This window comes from Macaca fascicularis, chromosome 14 (assembly GCF_037993035.2).
Source record: "Macaca fascicularis isolate 582-1 chromosome 14, T2T-MFA8v1.1".
Taxonomy (NCBI): domain Eukaryota; kingdom Metazoa; phylum Chordata; class Mammalia; order Primates; family Cercopithecidae; genus Macaca; species Macaca fascicularis.
The window spans coordinates 124,081,024-124,096,255 of record NC_088388.1 but is presented as its reverse complement, the minus strand read 5'-3'; the positions used below and the strand labels follow the sequence as shown (position 1 = coordinate 124,096,255).

At 45.0% G+C, this 15,232-nt stretch overlaps 2 protein-coding genes across 16 annotated transcripts in view; one reads left to right on the top strand and one right to left on the bottom strand.

Annotated features, from left to right (window-relative positions):
* FEZ1 (fasciculation and elongation protein zeta 1) overlaps positions 1-15,232 on the top strand; it is a 114,384-nt gene that overhangs the window by 49,662 nt on the left and 49,490 nt on the right. For 6 of the 15 annotated variants that reach the window (XR_284332.4, XR_284330.4, XM_074015569.1 and 3 more), the window contains exon 1: positions 13,745-13,860. The exons of 5 other annotated variants lie outside the window; for them this stretch is intronic. The gene's annotated coding sequence lies outside the window, so the exon portion shown is untranslated. Of the gene's footprint in view, positions 1-13,744; positions 14,148-15,232 lie in introns of those variants that run through there. 4 more of the 15 variants (XR_012423873.1, XR_012423872.1, XM_074015570.1 and 1 more) reach the window with 1 other exon arrangement.
* LOC102133449 (putative uncharacterized protein MGC39545) lies at positions 13,030-14,661 on the bottom strand. Its single transcript, XM_005580071.5, is given in 2 exon segments — positions 13,030-13,481; positions 14,375-14,661. Coding segments are annotated over 2 exon segments (591 nt in total). The 3' UTR covers positions 13,030-13,177.

Sequence of the window (15,232 nt, the reverse complement as noted above, 5' to 3'; positions counted from 1 at the left end):
GGCCATGTTTCAAACTTTTTTTTATTGAGACAGAATATATATACTAAAAAGTACACAACTTAATTAATTATCACTGACACAAATTATTTAGGAATTGCATATCTCCACCAAGGTAAGGATAGGTAAAGGGTCACCAGTGCTGGGGCTCAGAAAATGATATCCCAAAATATGAAGCTTTGGCAGGCTGAGTGCTTTGAACAAAGGAGATTGAAAGGTCTTATAAATAAGTCTTAGAACAAAGCTCTCTCTGTGACCTTCTCCTTCCCTCTTTTCCCTTAGGAAGTGCAGTGAGAGGTCATCTCTGAAATTCCTTTATCTGGCTGGGCATGGTAGCTCCCACCTGTAATCCCAGCACTTTGGGAGGCTGAAATGGGTGGATCACCTGAGGTCAGGAGTTCGAGACCAGCCTGGCCAACATGGTGAAACCCCGTCTCTCCTAAAAATACAAAAATTAGCTGGGTGTGGTAGGTGCTTGTAACCCCAGCTACTCAGGAGGTTGACACAGGAGAATTGCTTGAATCCAGGAGGTGGAGGTTTCAGTGAGCCAAGATTGGGACATTGCACTGCAACCTGTGTGACAAGAGCAAGACTCTGTCTCAAACAAAAACAAAAACAAACAAATAAACAAAAAGGCTGGGTGTGGTGGCTCACACCTGTAATCCCAGCACTTTGGGAGGCTGAGACAGGTCGATCACGAGGTCAGAAGTTCAAGACCAGTTTGGCCAACATGGTGAAACCCTGTCTCTACTAAAAATACAAAAATTAGCAGGGTGTGATGGCAGGTGCCTGTAATCCCAGCTACACGGGAGGCTGAGGCAGAGAATTGCTTGAACCAGAGAGGTGGAGGTTGCAGTGAGCTGAGATCACACCACTGCACTCCAGCTTGGGCAACAGAGTGAGATACTGTCTCAAACAAACAAAAAAAAGGAATTCCCTTATCTGACTGATGGGAGTTCATCCAGAAGGAATGCAGTTGTCTCGGGCCCTCTTCCTGGGATTTACATTAACTAGAGAAGGTTAACTTGTATTGAAGGAAAGAAAAGTAAAAGTCTCTATGCCCAGGACACCACCATTTGACAGACTTTTCACTTATTCCTACCACTTATTCTTCTAAGGGCTAATCTGAGATATTTTATTTGCATAATAAGATGGCCTTTGTTCTCAGTACAGTTCTGCCCCCAGCCTTCCTGTAACTTGTTGACACTTCTCACAAAGCCCAGGGGAATTTTGTACTAGGCTATTGTCTGCTCTTTGGGCCCACTCAGTGCTCCTAAAAACTTATTTCTTCTTCTTCTAAAATTGCCTACATCCCTCACTTCCCTCTCTCCTATGAAGAGGGTATTTAAGCTTCAACCATCTGGCCCTTCTTTGAATCTCATATTTTGTGGCTCCCATGCACACTTGCACACTAATGAATTTGTATGCTTTTTTCTTCCCTGTTAATATGTCTATTGTCAGTTTATTTCAGCAGAATTAAGGACTCAAACATTCAGAGGAGGAGGAAAAAATTTTCTTTACCCCTACACCAGATAAAATAGAGATACAGTATGCCAAGTTATATTTGAATTACATATAAACAATGAGTAATTTTTAGTACGAAACTGTCCTAATGCAATATCTGTGTGATATTTATTTTTAAAAAATTACTCATCACTTATCTGAAATTCAAATTTAACAGGGTGTCCCATATTTTTATTTGGCAAACCCAGCATCCTAGAATGGGAAATTAAAGAATATCCAATGGATGTAAGTCATGAACTTTTTCTTTTTAAGTAGCAATTGAGGTTTGGTTAGAGAAAATTTCTGAATAAAATGGAATTGAAGTTAATTCATAGATTTCACTTTCTTCGCTTTCTAGCTAGGATTTTGTGTAACTAAGTATTGTTTTATCTCACATTCTCACAGTATCCCTATGAAATATATAGGAGTCTACAAATTGGAAAACAAAGGCAAAGATATTAAAAAACAATCTATGATAACTCAGTGAATTTGGGGTCAATTTAAACAAAATTGGGGGCAGTTTGGGGATCAGTTTTTGAAAGAAAAGAGTTTAGATTCATGAAATTTACAGCCAGGAAAGGATTTTATTATAAGCCCTTTATATTATACCAGAGGAAATTGAGGTTTAGAAAACCTAAGTAATTTTCCCTGGTCACAAAGCTAGCTAATGGTAAAGTTGACACTTAAGTCCAAAACTCCTGACTCCTAGCCTATGGAACTTTTCCCAATTACTAAGGTCATGTATTCTTCTTCTTCTCCCTTGTCTTTAGTTTTCCTCTCTTTTAATGCGCTAGATATTAGATCTGCCATAATCACACAATTATGTGGAACACTAAACTGGGAATTCTTTCTGGTCTTGCAATTAGTAGAGACCTGGATTACTTAATGTGGATCATTTTTTTTCTGTTCGAAACAAGTTTACAAAAGGATTTAAGAATAATTTCTATTCATTTCTTTTAGCTATAAAGAAAGGTGCCACTATCAGATTTTGGGATAATCTTTTCTTTTCTAATAGGTCACGAATGAGCTTTCTTTGATTTATAAATTCTGCATTGCATTCATGTCCAACCATTATACCCAAATAACAAATTCTTACCCTGGAAAGAATCTGGATTTATTTGACTCTGCCAATCTACAAAATCAGCAGACTTTGAATGATCATAGATGCCAAGCCTCTCAAAGCTTTTGGTTTTATGTTCGTTCTCTGCCCAACGGCTTTTCTAAGACAGCAGTAAGCACTCCAGAGTTCACTTCTCATGTGCCCCTGGGTATCTGATCATCCAACAATGAATTGTTTTCTCTCATAGCTTTCCAAAACCTAGTTTCAATGCCATACCATGTCAAGAGTTTTTCAGGATATCATTTCCTGTACATATTTCTTTTTTCTTTTTTTTTTTTTTTTTTGATATGGAGTCTTGCTCTGTCGCCCAGGCTGGAGTACAGTGGTGCAATCTAGGCTCACTGCAACCTCCGCCTCTTGGGTTCAAGCGATTCTCCTGTCTCAGCCTACCAAGTAGCTGAGATTACAGGTGCCCACCACCAACACCCAGCTAATTTTTGTATTTTTAGTAGAGACGGGGTTTCTCTATGTTGGCCAGGATGGTCTCAAATTCCTGACCTTAGGTGATCTGCCCTCCTCAGCCTCTCAAAGTGTTGGGATTACAGGTGTGAGCCACCACGCCTGGTCATTTCCTCTATATACTCTTCTTCTTCTTCTTCTTCTTTTTTTTTTTTTGAGATGGAGTCTCGCTCCATTGCCCAGGCTGGAGTGCAATGGCGCGACCTCGGCTCACTGCAACCTCCGCCTCCTGAGTTCAAATAATTCTCCTGCCTCAGCCTCCTGAGTAACTGGGATTACAGGGACGTGCCACCACACCCAGCTAATTTTTTTTTTATTTTTAGTAGAGACGGGGTTTCACATATTGGCCAGGCTGGTCTCGAACTGCTGACCTTGTGATCCATGCACCTCGGCCTCCCAAAGTGCTGGAATTACAGGCATGAACCACTGCACTCAGCCCTTCCTCTATGTATTTTTTTTTTTTTTTTTTTTGAGACGGAGTCTTGCTCTGTCACCCAGGCTAGAGTGCAGTGACGCGATCTCGGCTCACTGCAAGCTCCGCCTCCCGGGTTCACGCCATTCTCCTGGCTCAGCCTCCCGAGTAGCTGGGACTACAGGTGCCCGCCACCGCACCCGGCTAATTTTTTGTATTTTTAGTAGAGACGGGGTTTCACCGTGGTCTCGATCTCCTGACCTTGTGATCCACCCGCCTCGGCCTCCCAAAGTGCTGGGATTACAGGCGTGAGCCACCGCGCCCGGCTTCCTCTATGTATTCTTTTTTTTTTTTTTTTTTTTTTGAGACAGAGTCTCGCTATGTCGCCCAGGGTGGAGTGCAGTGGCCGGATCTCAGCTCACTGCAAGCTCCGCCTCCCGGGTTTTTACGCCATTCTCCTGCCTCAGCCTCCCGAGTAGCCGGGACTACAGGCGCCCACCACCTCGCCCGGCTAGTTTTTTGTATTTTTTAGTAGAGACGGGGTTTCACCGTGTTAGCCAGGATGGTCTCGAACTCCTGACCTCGTGATCCGCCCGTCTCGGCCTCCCAAAGTGCTGGGATTACAGGCTTGAGCCACCGCGCCCGGCCCCTCTATGTATTCTTAAGGGAGCTGTTGAAGAAAAAAATTATTCAGTGATACTTGTTAAAGCACATTAGAATAAACTTTATTGAGGACCACGGCAATAAGCATAGGGACCACTGCAATGGGATTCTGCAATGGGGAACAGAGATTGGGCTCAACTCTGAAATAGATGGACAAGTGGGAATTTATAGCCAACAACAGGACAAGGATCAGTGGATGAAAAATTACTAGGTGGAAATATCAGGGATAAGGGAGATGCTGGCTAAATCAACCTAACAGGATTTTTGCTGAAGATAGGCCAGGGTGGTCAGACATCACCTGGGGGGTGGTAGAGGATGAGGACCCTGATCAGATATTGAGGGTAGAGGGTTCTTGCTAAACTTTTTTCACCGGGTTCTTGCTGAAACTGGATTTTATACGGAAGTGTACAGGTCCACCTAGGGGAAGGTTCAGGAGCCCAACTAAACATTGGTCAAGCAAAGAATCTTTGTCAGAGCAACCTGGCTCAGCATACCTCTTCTTTGGGACTTGGTGTTCTGTGTTGTTAGGCTCTCACCTCGTAGAATGTGACTGGAAGAGATTGGTTTATTTAAATCTTGGCTAAGTGAACTTTGGGGAAAATGTGGGTTCTTTGCTCGTCATGTTCACAGGGTTGAAAATGCAGTCATGACTCAAAGTTGAGGCTTTAAAGAGGACAGAGGTGGCCCTGGGCAGTATTTGCATGGCTTGCTGGGCCCTGGGGATTTGCTGGTAGTGAAGTGATTTTTATGTGGGTGGACTGGTGCGGTGAAATGCTAACGTTCTTTGGCATCTCTATTTCCTCAAGTTCATTTCTAAATCACAACCCTGATTACCAGGGCATCCTGGGGATAGCAGAAAATAGAGATTAGTCTGAGATAGAGGGGAGTGGGAGTCAGTCCTCAGGGGTTTGCAGAGATAAAGTCCCTGCTTGAACTGGGGGGTCTTAAGAAGAATAAAAATCTAACTTAAAAGTGAGCTCACAGAGCTGAGCCATCTCAAGAGTGCTGCCCTCTGCCCCCCACCATGGCACTGTCGACTGGGCTCTATTTCCTATAGAGAATAATAAAACAATAATAGCCTATGCCTTCCCTCATTCACCCAGGGCATATGCTGATCTGTGCTAATGAATCACTTGGTAGCCACAGATAATTGAAGATTAATGATATGTTTGTTTGTTTTTCCTGGACCACTGTAGATCTAAAAGCTTCCCACAGTGGGGACCTCATTTTCCATTCCTATTACAATTTGTGGTTCTCCTTTCTTTCTTGTTTTCTTGCTTTCTTGCTTTCTTTTTCTTTTTTTTTTTTCTATTGAACAGCCAGATTCCAGAGGTTCTCCTTTTTTTTGAAATATCCAATTCTCTTCTTGTGTAGAAAAAACAATTGTCAACACATTTGTGCTTATGGGAATTTCCAGTTCCTTCTTTTCTTTCTTCCTCTTTCTGATATATATATATATGTGTGTGTGTATATATATATTTCTTTTATTTATTTTTTAAAAAACTTTTTGTAGAGATGCAGTCTCACTGTGTTGCCCAGGCTGGTATCAAACTCCTGGGCTGAAGCAATCCTCCTGCCTCGGCCTCCCAAAGTGCTGGGACTACAGGCATGAGCCAGCACCCCTGGCCCTTTCTACCTCTTTTTCTTTTTGACAAGGTTTTTGTATGGGAATTTCCAGTTTGTCCCTCCACTCCCCTCTCCTCTCCTCCATTCCCCTCTACTCCCTGCCTCCCCTCCTCCTGTCCTCCTCCCACCCTCCCCACCAGCCAAGTCTTCCTTTCCTATTTAAAGACAAGGTCTCACTATGTTGCCCAAGCTGGAGAGCAGTGGGCATTCACAGGTAAGATCATAGCACACTGCAGCCTCAAACTACTGGGCTGAAGCAATCTTCCCACCTCGGCCTGGAATTCCCAGTATCTTAAGTGATCTCTTTCATTTACTCTATTTGTCAACTAGTTTGTGTATTTTATGTTTTTATCAGGTAACAGAGGTGAGCATTCTGAAATTTATAATTATTCTTGGAATTGATTTATTGTCCATTTTTATACTACTGCCAATTCTCTTTGAAAGTAATATGATCTTGTTCTTAGTGCATGTGGTAGGGAGTAATTACCTGCTGACTGGGAGGCTATGAATAGATTTTGAATCTTGGGGAATATTCCATTTCCCTTGTGGAAACAAATCAGGGAGTTTAATCAACCCTGGATATTAAGGATGGAAATGAATAAGGCTTGAATTAAGTGTTGGAGTTTGAGAACTACCAGTGATGGAAAAATAGTCTTAAAATGTTGGTAGGTATGAGCTCATTTTTATTTGCTGCACTGTGATTGACACGGGTTTTCAATAAAGCCTCAGCAGCTCATTTCCAGAGTCTCATGGAAAACTGGCTTCATCAAGAAGGGTCTTTCTAAGGAAGATCAAATAAAATAAGCACAATACATAGCACACTATCACTGAATTTCTAATCTTAAAAAAGCCATTTCTAGATTTGAAAGCCATTTTTTTAAAAGAGGAACTAGGTGACCCTATGAGGTCAATTTTCTCATCACTATAGGTGTGTTTCTATCCTCCCATAGGTGTGTTGCTATCCTCCCAGTCTGGGAGGGATATTGGTTTCTGCATCAGGTCAGTGATCAGGCTAGATAAGCTTTAAATATTCCATATGTTCTAAGGTTATCAAGTAAATCAGAATGCCTTGAAATCAGCCCCTAGAGTGGTATTGATGGGATTCCAGGAATGATTTACTCTGTATCCCCAAAAAGCAGCAGTTTGTAGCTATGACTCAGCCTTAGTTTTTATTTCATGTGTGTGTGTGTGTCTGTGTGTGTCTGCATGTGTGTGTTTTAGACAGGATCTCATTTTTTTTGTCTAGGCTTCTTTCTCTCTCTTTCTTTCCTTTTCTTTTTTTTTTTTTTGGTAGAGACGGGGTCTTATTTTGTTGCCCTGTCTGGTTTCCAACTCCTGACTTCAAGCAGTCCCCCTGCCTCAGCCTCCCAAAGTGCTGGGATTACATGGCACCAGTCCTCAGTTTTCCTTACTTAGCAAATAGTAGCTTGTTTCTTTATTAGGCACTAACTAGATTCAAGGCACTAACTAGATTCAAGGCACTCAGCTTGTACGTAAGGGGTTCAACACTCACAAAAACCCCAGAAGGGGCTGGGCACAGTGGCTCACGCCTGTAATCCCAGCACTTTGGGAGGCCGAGGCGGGTGGATCACCTGAGGTCAGGAGTTCGAGACCAGCCTGACCAACATGGAGAAACCCCATCGCTACTAAAAATACAAAATTAGCTGGGCGTAGTGGCACATGCCTATAATCCCAACTACTAGGGAGGCTGAGGCAGGAGAATTGCTTGAACCTGGGAGGCGGAGTTTGCGGTGAGCCGAGATCGTGCCATTGCACTCCAGCCTGGGCAACAAGAGTGAAACTCCGCCTCAAAACAAAAACAAAAACAAAAACAAAAACAAAAAAACCCAGAAGGAGAAAATATGAGAGAAGTTAACTAAGAAACATAGCTAATGACTGTGGAATCAGACCCCAGAACCCAAATCTCCTTTTGCATGTTTTGGTTCATTTATTTGACAAATATTTACTCAGTGCCCACTATCTTTTATTTCAATGCCTAAGTCATTCTATCAAATAATCAGCTTCTCTGTGGATGTTTTTTTCTTCCTTTATTTTTCATGTGTACATTTTCCTTTAGTGTATTTTATTTATTTATTTGTTTATTTATTTATTTATGTTTTTTGGAGATGGGGTTTCATTCTGTCACCCAGGTTGGAGTGTAGTGGTGCAATCTCAGCTCACTGCAATGTCTGCTTCTCAGGCTCAAACGATCCTCCCATCTTAGCCTCCAGAGTTGCTGGGACCACAGGTGTGCAACACCATGCTCAGCTAACTTTTTATTTTTATTTTTTATTTTTAGTAGAGACAAGGTTTTTACAATGTTGCCCAGGCTAGTCTGGAACTCCTGAGCTCAGAAGGTCTGCCACCCTTGATCTCCCGAAGTGCTGGGATTATGGGGTGAGCCACTACACCCAGCTGGATATTTATTTTTGAGACAGGGTCTGGCTCTGTGTCTCAGGTTGAAGTGCAGTGGAGCCATCTCAGTTCATTGCAACCTCCACCTCTGAGGGCTTAAGCGATCCTCCTGCCTTAGCCTCCCAAGTAGTTGGGACTACAGGAGTGCACCACCATGCCTGGTCAATTTTTACTTTTTAATTTTTAGTAGAGACAAGGTTTCACCATGGTGCTCAGGCTGGTCTCAGACTCCTGGGCTTAAGTGATCCTCCTTCCTCGACTTCCCAAGGTGCAGGGGTTACAGGCGTGAGCCACTGCACCCAGTTGAAACTTTGTTAAGCTCTAGAAACTTTTAGTATGAGTAAAAATAAAATTAGATTAACTTTGATTGAAGGGATAGGGAGGTGGGAATAGCTCTATCAGCCCTAAGGAGGATCCCTGAAACCCCTAACAACACACAGTCAGCACTTATTGAGCACATACTATATGCTAGGTCATGTGCCAGTGCTTGACGTAAATTATTTTCTTCATTGCTGCATCCTTAATTTTGGCAGTGCTTTGTACACAGGAGGTACTAAAGTATGTTGAATATTGAATTACATCCTTGACTCTTTCTAGGGTTCTATACTGGTTTTTTTTAGGACTGCCTTAACAATGACACCAAGTCATTAGATTTCAGGACCACCCTAATCTAGTATGATCTCATTTTAACTAATTACATCTGCAAAGGCCCTATTTCCAAATAAAGTCATATTTTGAAGTTTGGGGTAGACATGTATTTTTGGGGAACATTATCCATCCCACTACAGTCTACCCTGTGGCTCCCCCAAAATTCTTGTCTACTCCTCATGCAAAATATATTAATCCCATCCAATGTTCTGTTTTTTGTTTTATTTATTTATTTATTTATTTATTTATTTATTTTGAGATGGAGTCTGGCTCTGTCGCCCAGGCTGGAGTGCAGTGGCTGGATCTCAGCTCACTGCAAGCTCCGCCTCCCGGGTTCACGCCATTCTCCGGCCTCAGCCTCCTGAGTAGCTGGGACTACAGGCACCGGCCACCGCGCCCGGCTAGTTTTTTGTATTTTTTAGTAGAGACGGGGTTTCACCGTGTTAGCCAGGATGGTCTCGATCTCCTGACCTCGTGATCCGCCCGCCTCGGCCTCCCAAAGTGCTGGGATTACAGGCTTGAGCCACCGCGCCCGGCCTTGTTTTTTTTTTAAATGAGAGTCTTGCTCTGTTGTCCAGGCTGGAGTGCAGTGGCACGATCTTGGTTCACTACAACCTCTGCCTCCCAGGTTCAAGCAATTCTCCTGCCTCAGCTTCCCGAGTAGCTGGGATTATAGGCACACGTCACCATACCAGGCTAGTTTTTTATATTTTTGGTAGGGACAGAGTTTCACCATGTTGGCCAGGCTGGTTTCAAATTCCTGACCTCAAGTGATCTGCCCCTCTTGGCCTCCCACAGTGCTGGGATTATAGGCGTGAGCCACGGTGCCTGGCCCCATCCCAACATTCCTAAGGTTTAACCCCTTTCAGCATTAGCTCTAAATCTAAATCTCATCTATTACAAATATAAACTCTAAAAGTTCCAAATCTCATCATTTAAATCAGGTATGGGTGAAACTCTAGGTGTGATATATTCTGGGGCAAAATTCCTCTCGCATTGTGGACCTTTGAAACTAGAAATCAAATCATCTGTTTCCAAAATACAGTGGTAGAGCAGACATTGGATGGACATTCTCCTTGCAAAAGGGAGAAAAGGAGGGTTGGGCACCATAGCTCATGCCTATAATCTTAGCCCTTTGGGAGGCTGAGGTGGGAGAATCCCTTGAGGCCAAGAGTTTGAGACCAGCCTGGGCAACATAGTGAGACCCCATCTCTACAAAAAAAAATTTTAAAAACATTTTTGAAAGAGAGAGAAAATGGAAAGGAAACAGGGGCTCATTAGCCTAAAGCAAGCTTGCAGAACAGCAGGGGAAGTTCCATTAGGTTTCAAGGCCTGAGAAAAATCCCTTGTGGTTCGATGCTCCTTCCTCTGGATCCAAGGCAATGGGCTCCATCCTAAGAGTCATTCTTTCTTTTTCTTGAAGGATAATCCATGTTTGCTGCCAAGAACATGCATCAGCCTATTTTCTGCCTGTGGAATTTCAGAGGTCTAAGACTTGTCCTTCATTTTATCTCTGTCCTTTTCATTTCAGGCTGACAGTGTTTCTGTTGGTATAAAATTCTCAGAAACCATGTTGGTCTCCTGTGTAACTCACTACTTAGGAGTGAGTTACTCCTCCTTGCAATTTACTATAAGCAACAAGGAGAAACCTGGCCAAATCTCCTACATTTTGCCTGGAAATCTCAGCTAAATATACAAGTTCATTGCTTATAAGTTCTACTTGCCTTCCAACAGCAGGACAAAATTCAGCCAAGTTATCTGCCACTCTATAAAAAAGTTTCTCTTTTGTTCAGTTTCTAACAACAGTTCCTCATTTCCATCTTAGACCTTGCCAGAATCACCTTTAACATTCATATTTCTATTTTGTTATGATAATACATGTATTCTCTATGACCATAGAAACTTTCTCTATAGTCTCCTCATTTCTGAAGCCTCACTAGAATTGCCCTTAATATTTGTAATTCTACCAACAGTCTCTTCGGGGCAATATAGGCTTTTTCTGTCATGTGTCTCAAAATTCTTACAGCCTCTTTGCATTACCGTGTTCCAAAGCCACTTGCACATTTTTAAGTATTTGCTACAGCAGCACCCCACTTTCTACTACCAAAATTTGTGTTAGTTTCCTAGGCCTGCCATAACAAATGATCTTATGGAGCAATGTGTGATCTCATGGTTCTGGAGGCTGGAAGTCCAAAATCAAGCTGTCAGCAGGGCCATGCTACCTACTGAAGGTAGACACGAATTTTAGGAAGACACCATTCAATCCACCACAGGTTCTAAGCAGCAGAGTTTGGAAATCAACGTACTAAACATGGAACCTCCTGAAAGCATGCCTTCATTTTAGCTCCCCAACTTCTAACCTAGGTCATAGAATGCAACCAATGTTTGCTGGAATTTGTACACCAATGTTGATAGCAGCATTATTTTTTTTATCCTTTCTTTCTCACTCTAATCTCATGACAAATTAGTAGCATTATTCACAATAGCCAAAAGGTGGAAACGATCCAAATGTCCATGGGCAGATGAATAAACAAAATGTAGTATATACATACCATGGAATATTATTTAACCTTAAAAAGAAAGGAAATTCTGACATTGTTGCAACAGAGATGAATCTTGAAAACATTGTGCTAAGTGAAATAAGTCAGATACAAAAAACAAATATTGTATGATTACACTTATATGAGGTACCTAGAATAGTCAAATTCTTAGAGACAAAATTAGAATAGTGGTTACCAGGGGCTGGGGAAGGGAGTACTGGGAAGTTAGTGTCTAATGGATACAGAGTTTCTGTATGGATAACAAAATTTCTGTAGATGAATAGTGGTGGTGGTTACACAACAATGTGAATGTGTTTAATACTAGTGACTTGTATACTTAAAATGGTTAAAATAGTAATTTTTATGTTGTATATATCTTACTACAATAAAATAAGTGTTTGCTGAAAGAATAACTGGGCTAATGTTCAGGGATTTCTCATCCCAGGTACCTAGCCTAGATGTCCTCAACTTTCAGTTTCTTCATAGCCTCACAAAAATAACAACAGAATCCACTAATTGGTTACTTATTATATGCCAGGCACTGTGCTAAGCATTTTGCACGCATTATATTACTTAATATGCATAACAACAACTTTGTAGTAGACATTGGCATCCAACAGCAGATATTGGCATCACCATTTTACAGATGAGAAAACTGAGGCTCAGAGAGGATAACTAACAAGGTCACCAGTTCAAGACCAAGTTCTGTATCACTTTCAGTACTTCACAAGCTTCTCTCAAACCTGTTTGTCCCATGCTCTGAAGATCTAGACAAAAGATGGCCTCAAATCAGCCAAGACATATATATATAAAAACACACACACACATACCTACGTATAGTGCCTTCTAATATACCTGGAAGTACTTTACTTATATTCATTCCTTTAATCCCACAACAGGACACAATAGAGTGGGGCACTATTATTTTCTTCATTTTACAGATGAGGAAATGAGCCACAGGGAAGTTAACTAACCTAAGGTCACAAAACTGGGTATGATCCCAAGAAAGGAGATTTAGGGATCTTTTAACCAGCTACTCTTTGTGATTTATTTATTTATTTATTTATTTTTGAGACAAGGTCTTGCTGTTGCCCAGGCTGGAGTGCACTGCAGCTTCAACCTCTTGGGCTCAAGCGATCCTCCCACCTCATCCTCCAGAGTAGCTGGGGCTACCAGGATGGGTCACCATGCCTGGCTACTTTTTTTTTTGTACAGATGTGGTCTCACTATGTTGCCTAGGCCGGTCTTGAACTCCTGACCTCAAGTGATCCTCCTGTCTCAGCTTTCCAAAATGTTGGGATTACAGGTGTGAGCCACTGTGCCTGGCCTTATGATTTCTTACAGGAAGACATCCTCTGTCTATTGCTCCCACAAAGGCAAATAGGCCAACGCTTCTTCTCATCTCATTGGGACATTATTCCTGTTTCCATCCTTCTCATGGTTGAAATGTCTGTGGAATGAATGCATAAACCAGCAAAAGAGAAGCTCCCTGCCCCTTCCAGTTGAAGTTCTTAGTTCAGCCCAGAGGTACTTTGTAATCAGACAAAAGTACTTGGGGTTCTCCAAGCCGACATGCTTTTTCCAGTGCCTTCCTTCGATAATTACAGTTCTTGTGCTCTTAGTTGTGTGTATCCATGAATTATGAGACTTTTATTGACAGCTTCTATAAGCACAGGCCTATACACAGTAGACATGATAAATGAATAATTTTTCACAAGACCCCAGGGACCCTTCTTATTTCAGCCTCTTGAATTTTCCTGTATTATCTCAAGTCCTCCTGGGCCTGAAACCTTCTCACTCAGATTTTTCAGCTGGATCCAGCTCCCACCCCGCATCTTTGGGCGAGAAAAGCTCTCCTGCCGGCCTCCTCACTTTTGGCTTGAGGTGGGAACTCAGTTGGGGCTGGGAGACGTCGCTGGGCCTGCCCGCCTCAGCCTCCAGTAGAGGAGAATGGGCAGCTCAGAAAGTCCAAGAGGGCCTTTGAGTGTGTCTGCCGGCATCCGCCAGCAGCCATCGCCTGCATTTTATCCAGAAGCTAGTGTCAGGCTCTGCGAGGTATCCATGTTGATAGTTATTGCACGCGCTCATCTTGGAGCTTCTGAATATTCATGAGGGAAGCAGAAAGACCAATGTTAAAGAGGAGAGAAACAGAAATGCATAAATATTAATAAAGGCAGGCCCACGTGCTCAGAGGAAGGCTATGAATGTTAACTAGGGGATGACGTCCAGCTCCCGCGCGTGCCAGTTGGGTGGGTGCCCGAGCGCGGGCGCGCCCCCGGAGCCCGGGCACGAGCGCAGAGAGGGGGTGGGGTGGAGGCGGGAGCGGAGCCGGGCGCCGCCGGAGCTGCGGGGGGAGCGCTCGCTGGCTAGCTGGCTCTCCGCTGCGCTGCGCTGCGCTCCGGCCGCTCCCGCGGCCCGTGGATGGGGGTGTCCGGCTGAGCCCCGGGATCCGCCTCCCTCCGCCAGGACCCGCACAGGTGCCGTCGCGGGGGTCGACTTTAGTTAGGACCCGACCCACTGCTGGGGGTGGGGTCTGGTGGGGGTGGTAAGGAGGCCCCGGGATTCTCTGACAGGACGGTCTGGGGTCGCCACAGCGCCCCTCACCCCGTCCCATCCTGGGATTGGAAAGGAACAACGGGAGGCCGTCGCTCTCCTGCCCAGCCCTTCGGGGAGCGCAGCTGGGACGCAGCGCCAGGCCCGGGAGATGTGGGATGATGGGCTCCTCCAGTATCATCTCAGCATCGGCCCTCCAGCCAGGCCTGGGGTGTGTGTGTGTGTGTGTGTGTGTGTGTGTGTGTGTGTGTCCGTCCGCGTGTTTGTGCCCGCGTGTGTGCGCGCGTGTGAAGGCAGGCGGCGCGGTATGGGGGCTGGGGGAGGAAGGGAACGCCGCCCGATCGCGCTGGGGCAGTGGGTCGGTGCCTGGTCCCGGGACCGTTATCTGGTCCAGTCACCGTAAACGCCCCAACATCATCTTTGTCCCTAAGAACTTACCCCCGACCCCGCTCGTGCCCCTCCCCAGAGTGCTGAGCCTTCCCCAGTCCGCGCATTCCTGCAGTGTCAGAACCGCTGGCAGCGGCCGCAGACGCCGGGGGAGCGATTGTTTTACTACAGACGGGCGGGAGAAGGGACCGGGGCGGCGGCGCGGTGGCGGGGCGCGCTGCCGTCGGGTGGGCCCCCGGCTCTGGAGCGCGGGGAGCAGTGTTTGACGGCGTCGAGGGGGTATCACAGCCCGCTCTTCTTCCCTTTTGCCTATCCCTTCCCTCCCCGCCGCTAGGCATCCCCGACTCCCACCCCTCTCCCGTGTCCGGGCTTGTTTGACCAGGAGGGCAGTGGAGTGTGTGTGCGGCCTGCGCGGGATGAGTCCGGCTTCCTCGGAGCGCCAGCCATTGTGCTGCCTGGAGGAGCCTTTCTTTACCCCACCGGACCGGGGGGAGGAGGGAGATCTGAGATGGAGGTGAATGGAGCAGCGGGAGGAGGGAGAGGGTAGCAAGCAGAACCGCGAAGGGGTTGCTGATCCATATGCAACGAAATACCCTTTCTGTCAAAATGTGCACAAACATGCACACTGGCTGGGTTCCGCGGAGGAGCAGTGGGAAATCTGAAGGTGGATCAGTGCAGGGCAGGTTTTAGGGACGGACATGGGGGACGACGAGGCACGGAATCAATTGATCTATGGAGCAAGTGATGGGAAGAAGGAGATGGAATGGGGCTTGTGTGGAGGTGCCCAGGCCCAGCGGGGTTCGCGTGGTGAGATCTCCACCGCTCCGCTCCACTCGGGTCAGCTCAGCAAAGCAGGGACCGAGCATTTGTACCGCAGCCCGGAGCTGCAGCCAGTGCATCATTGTGCTG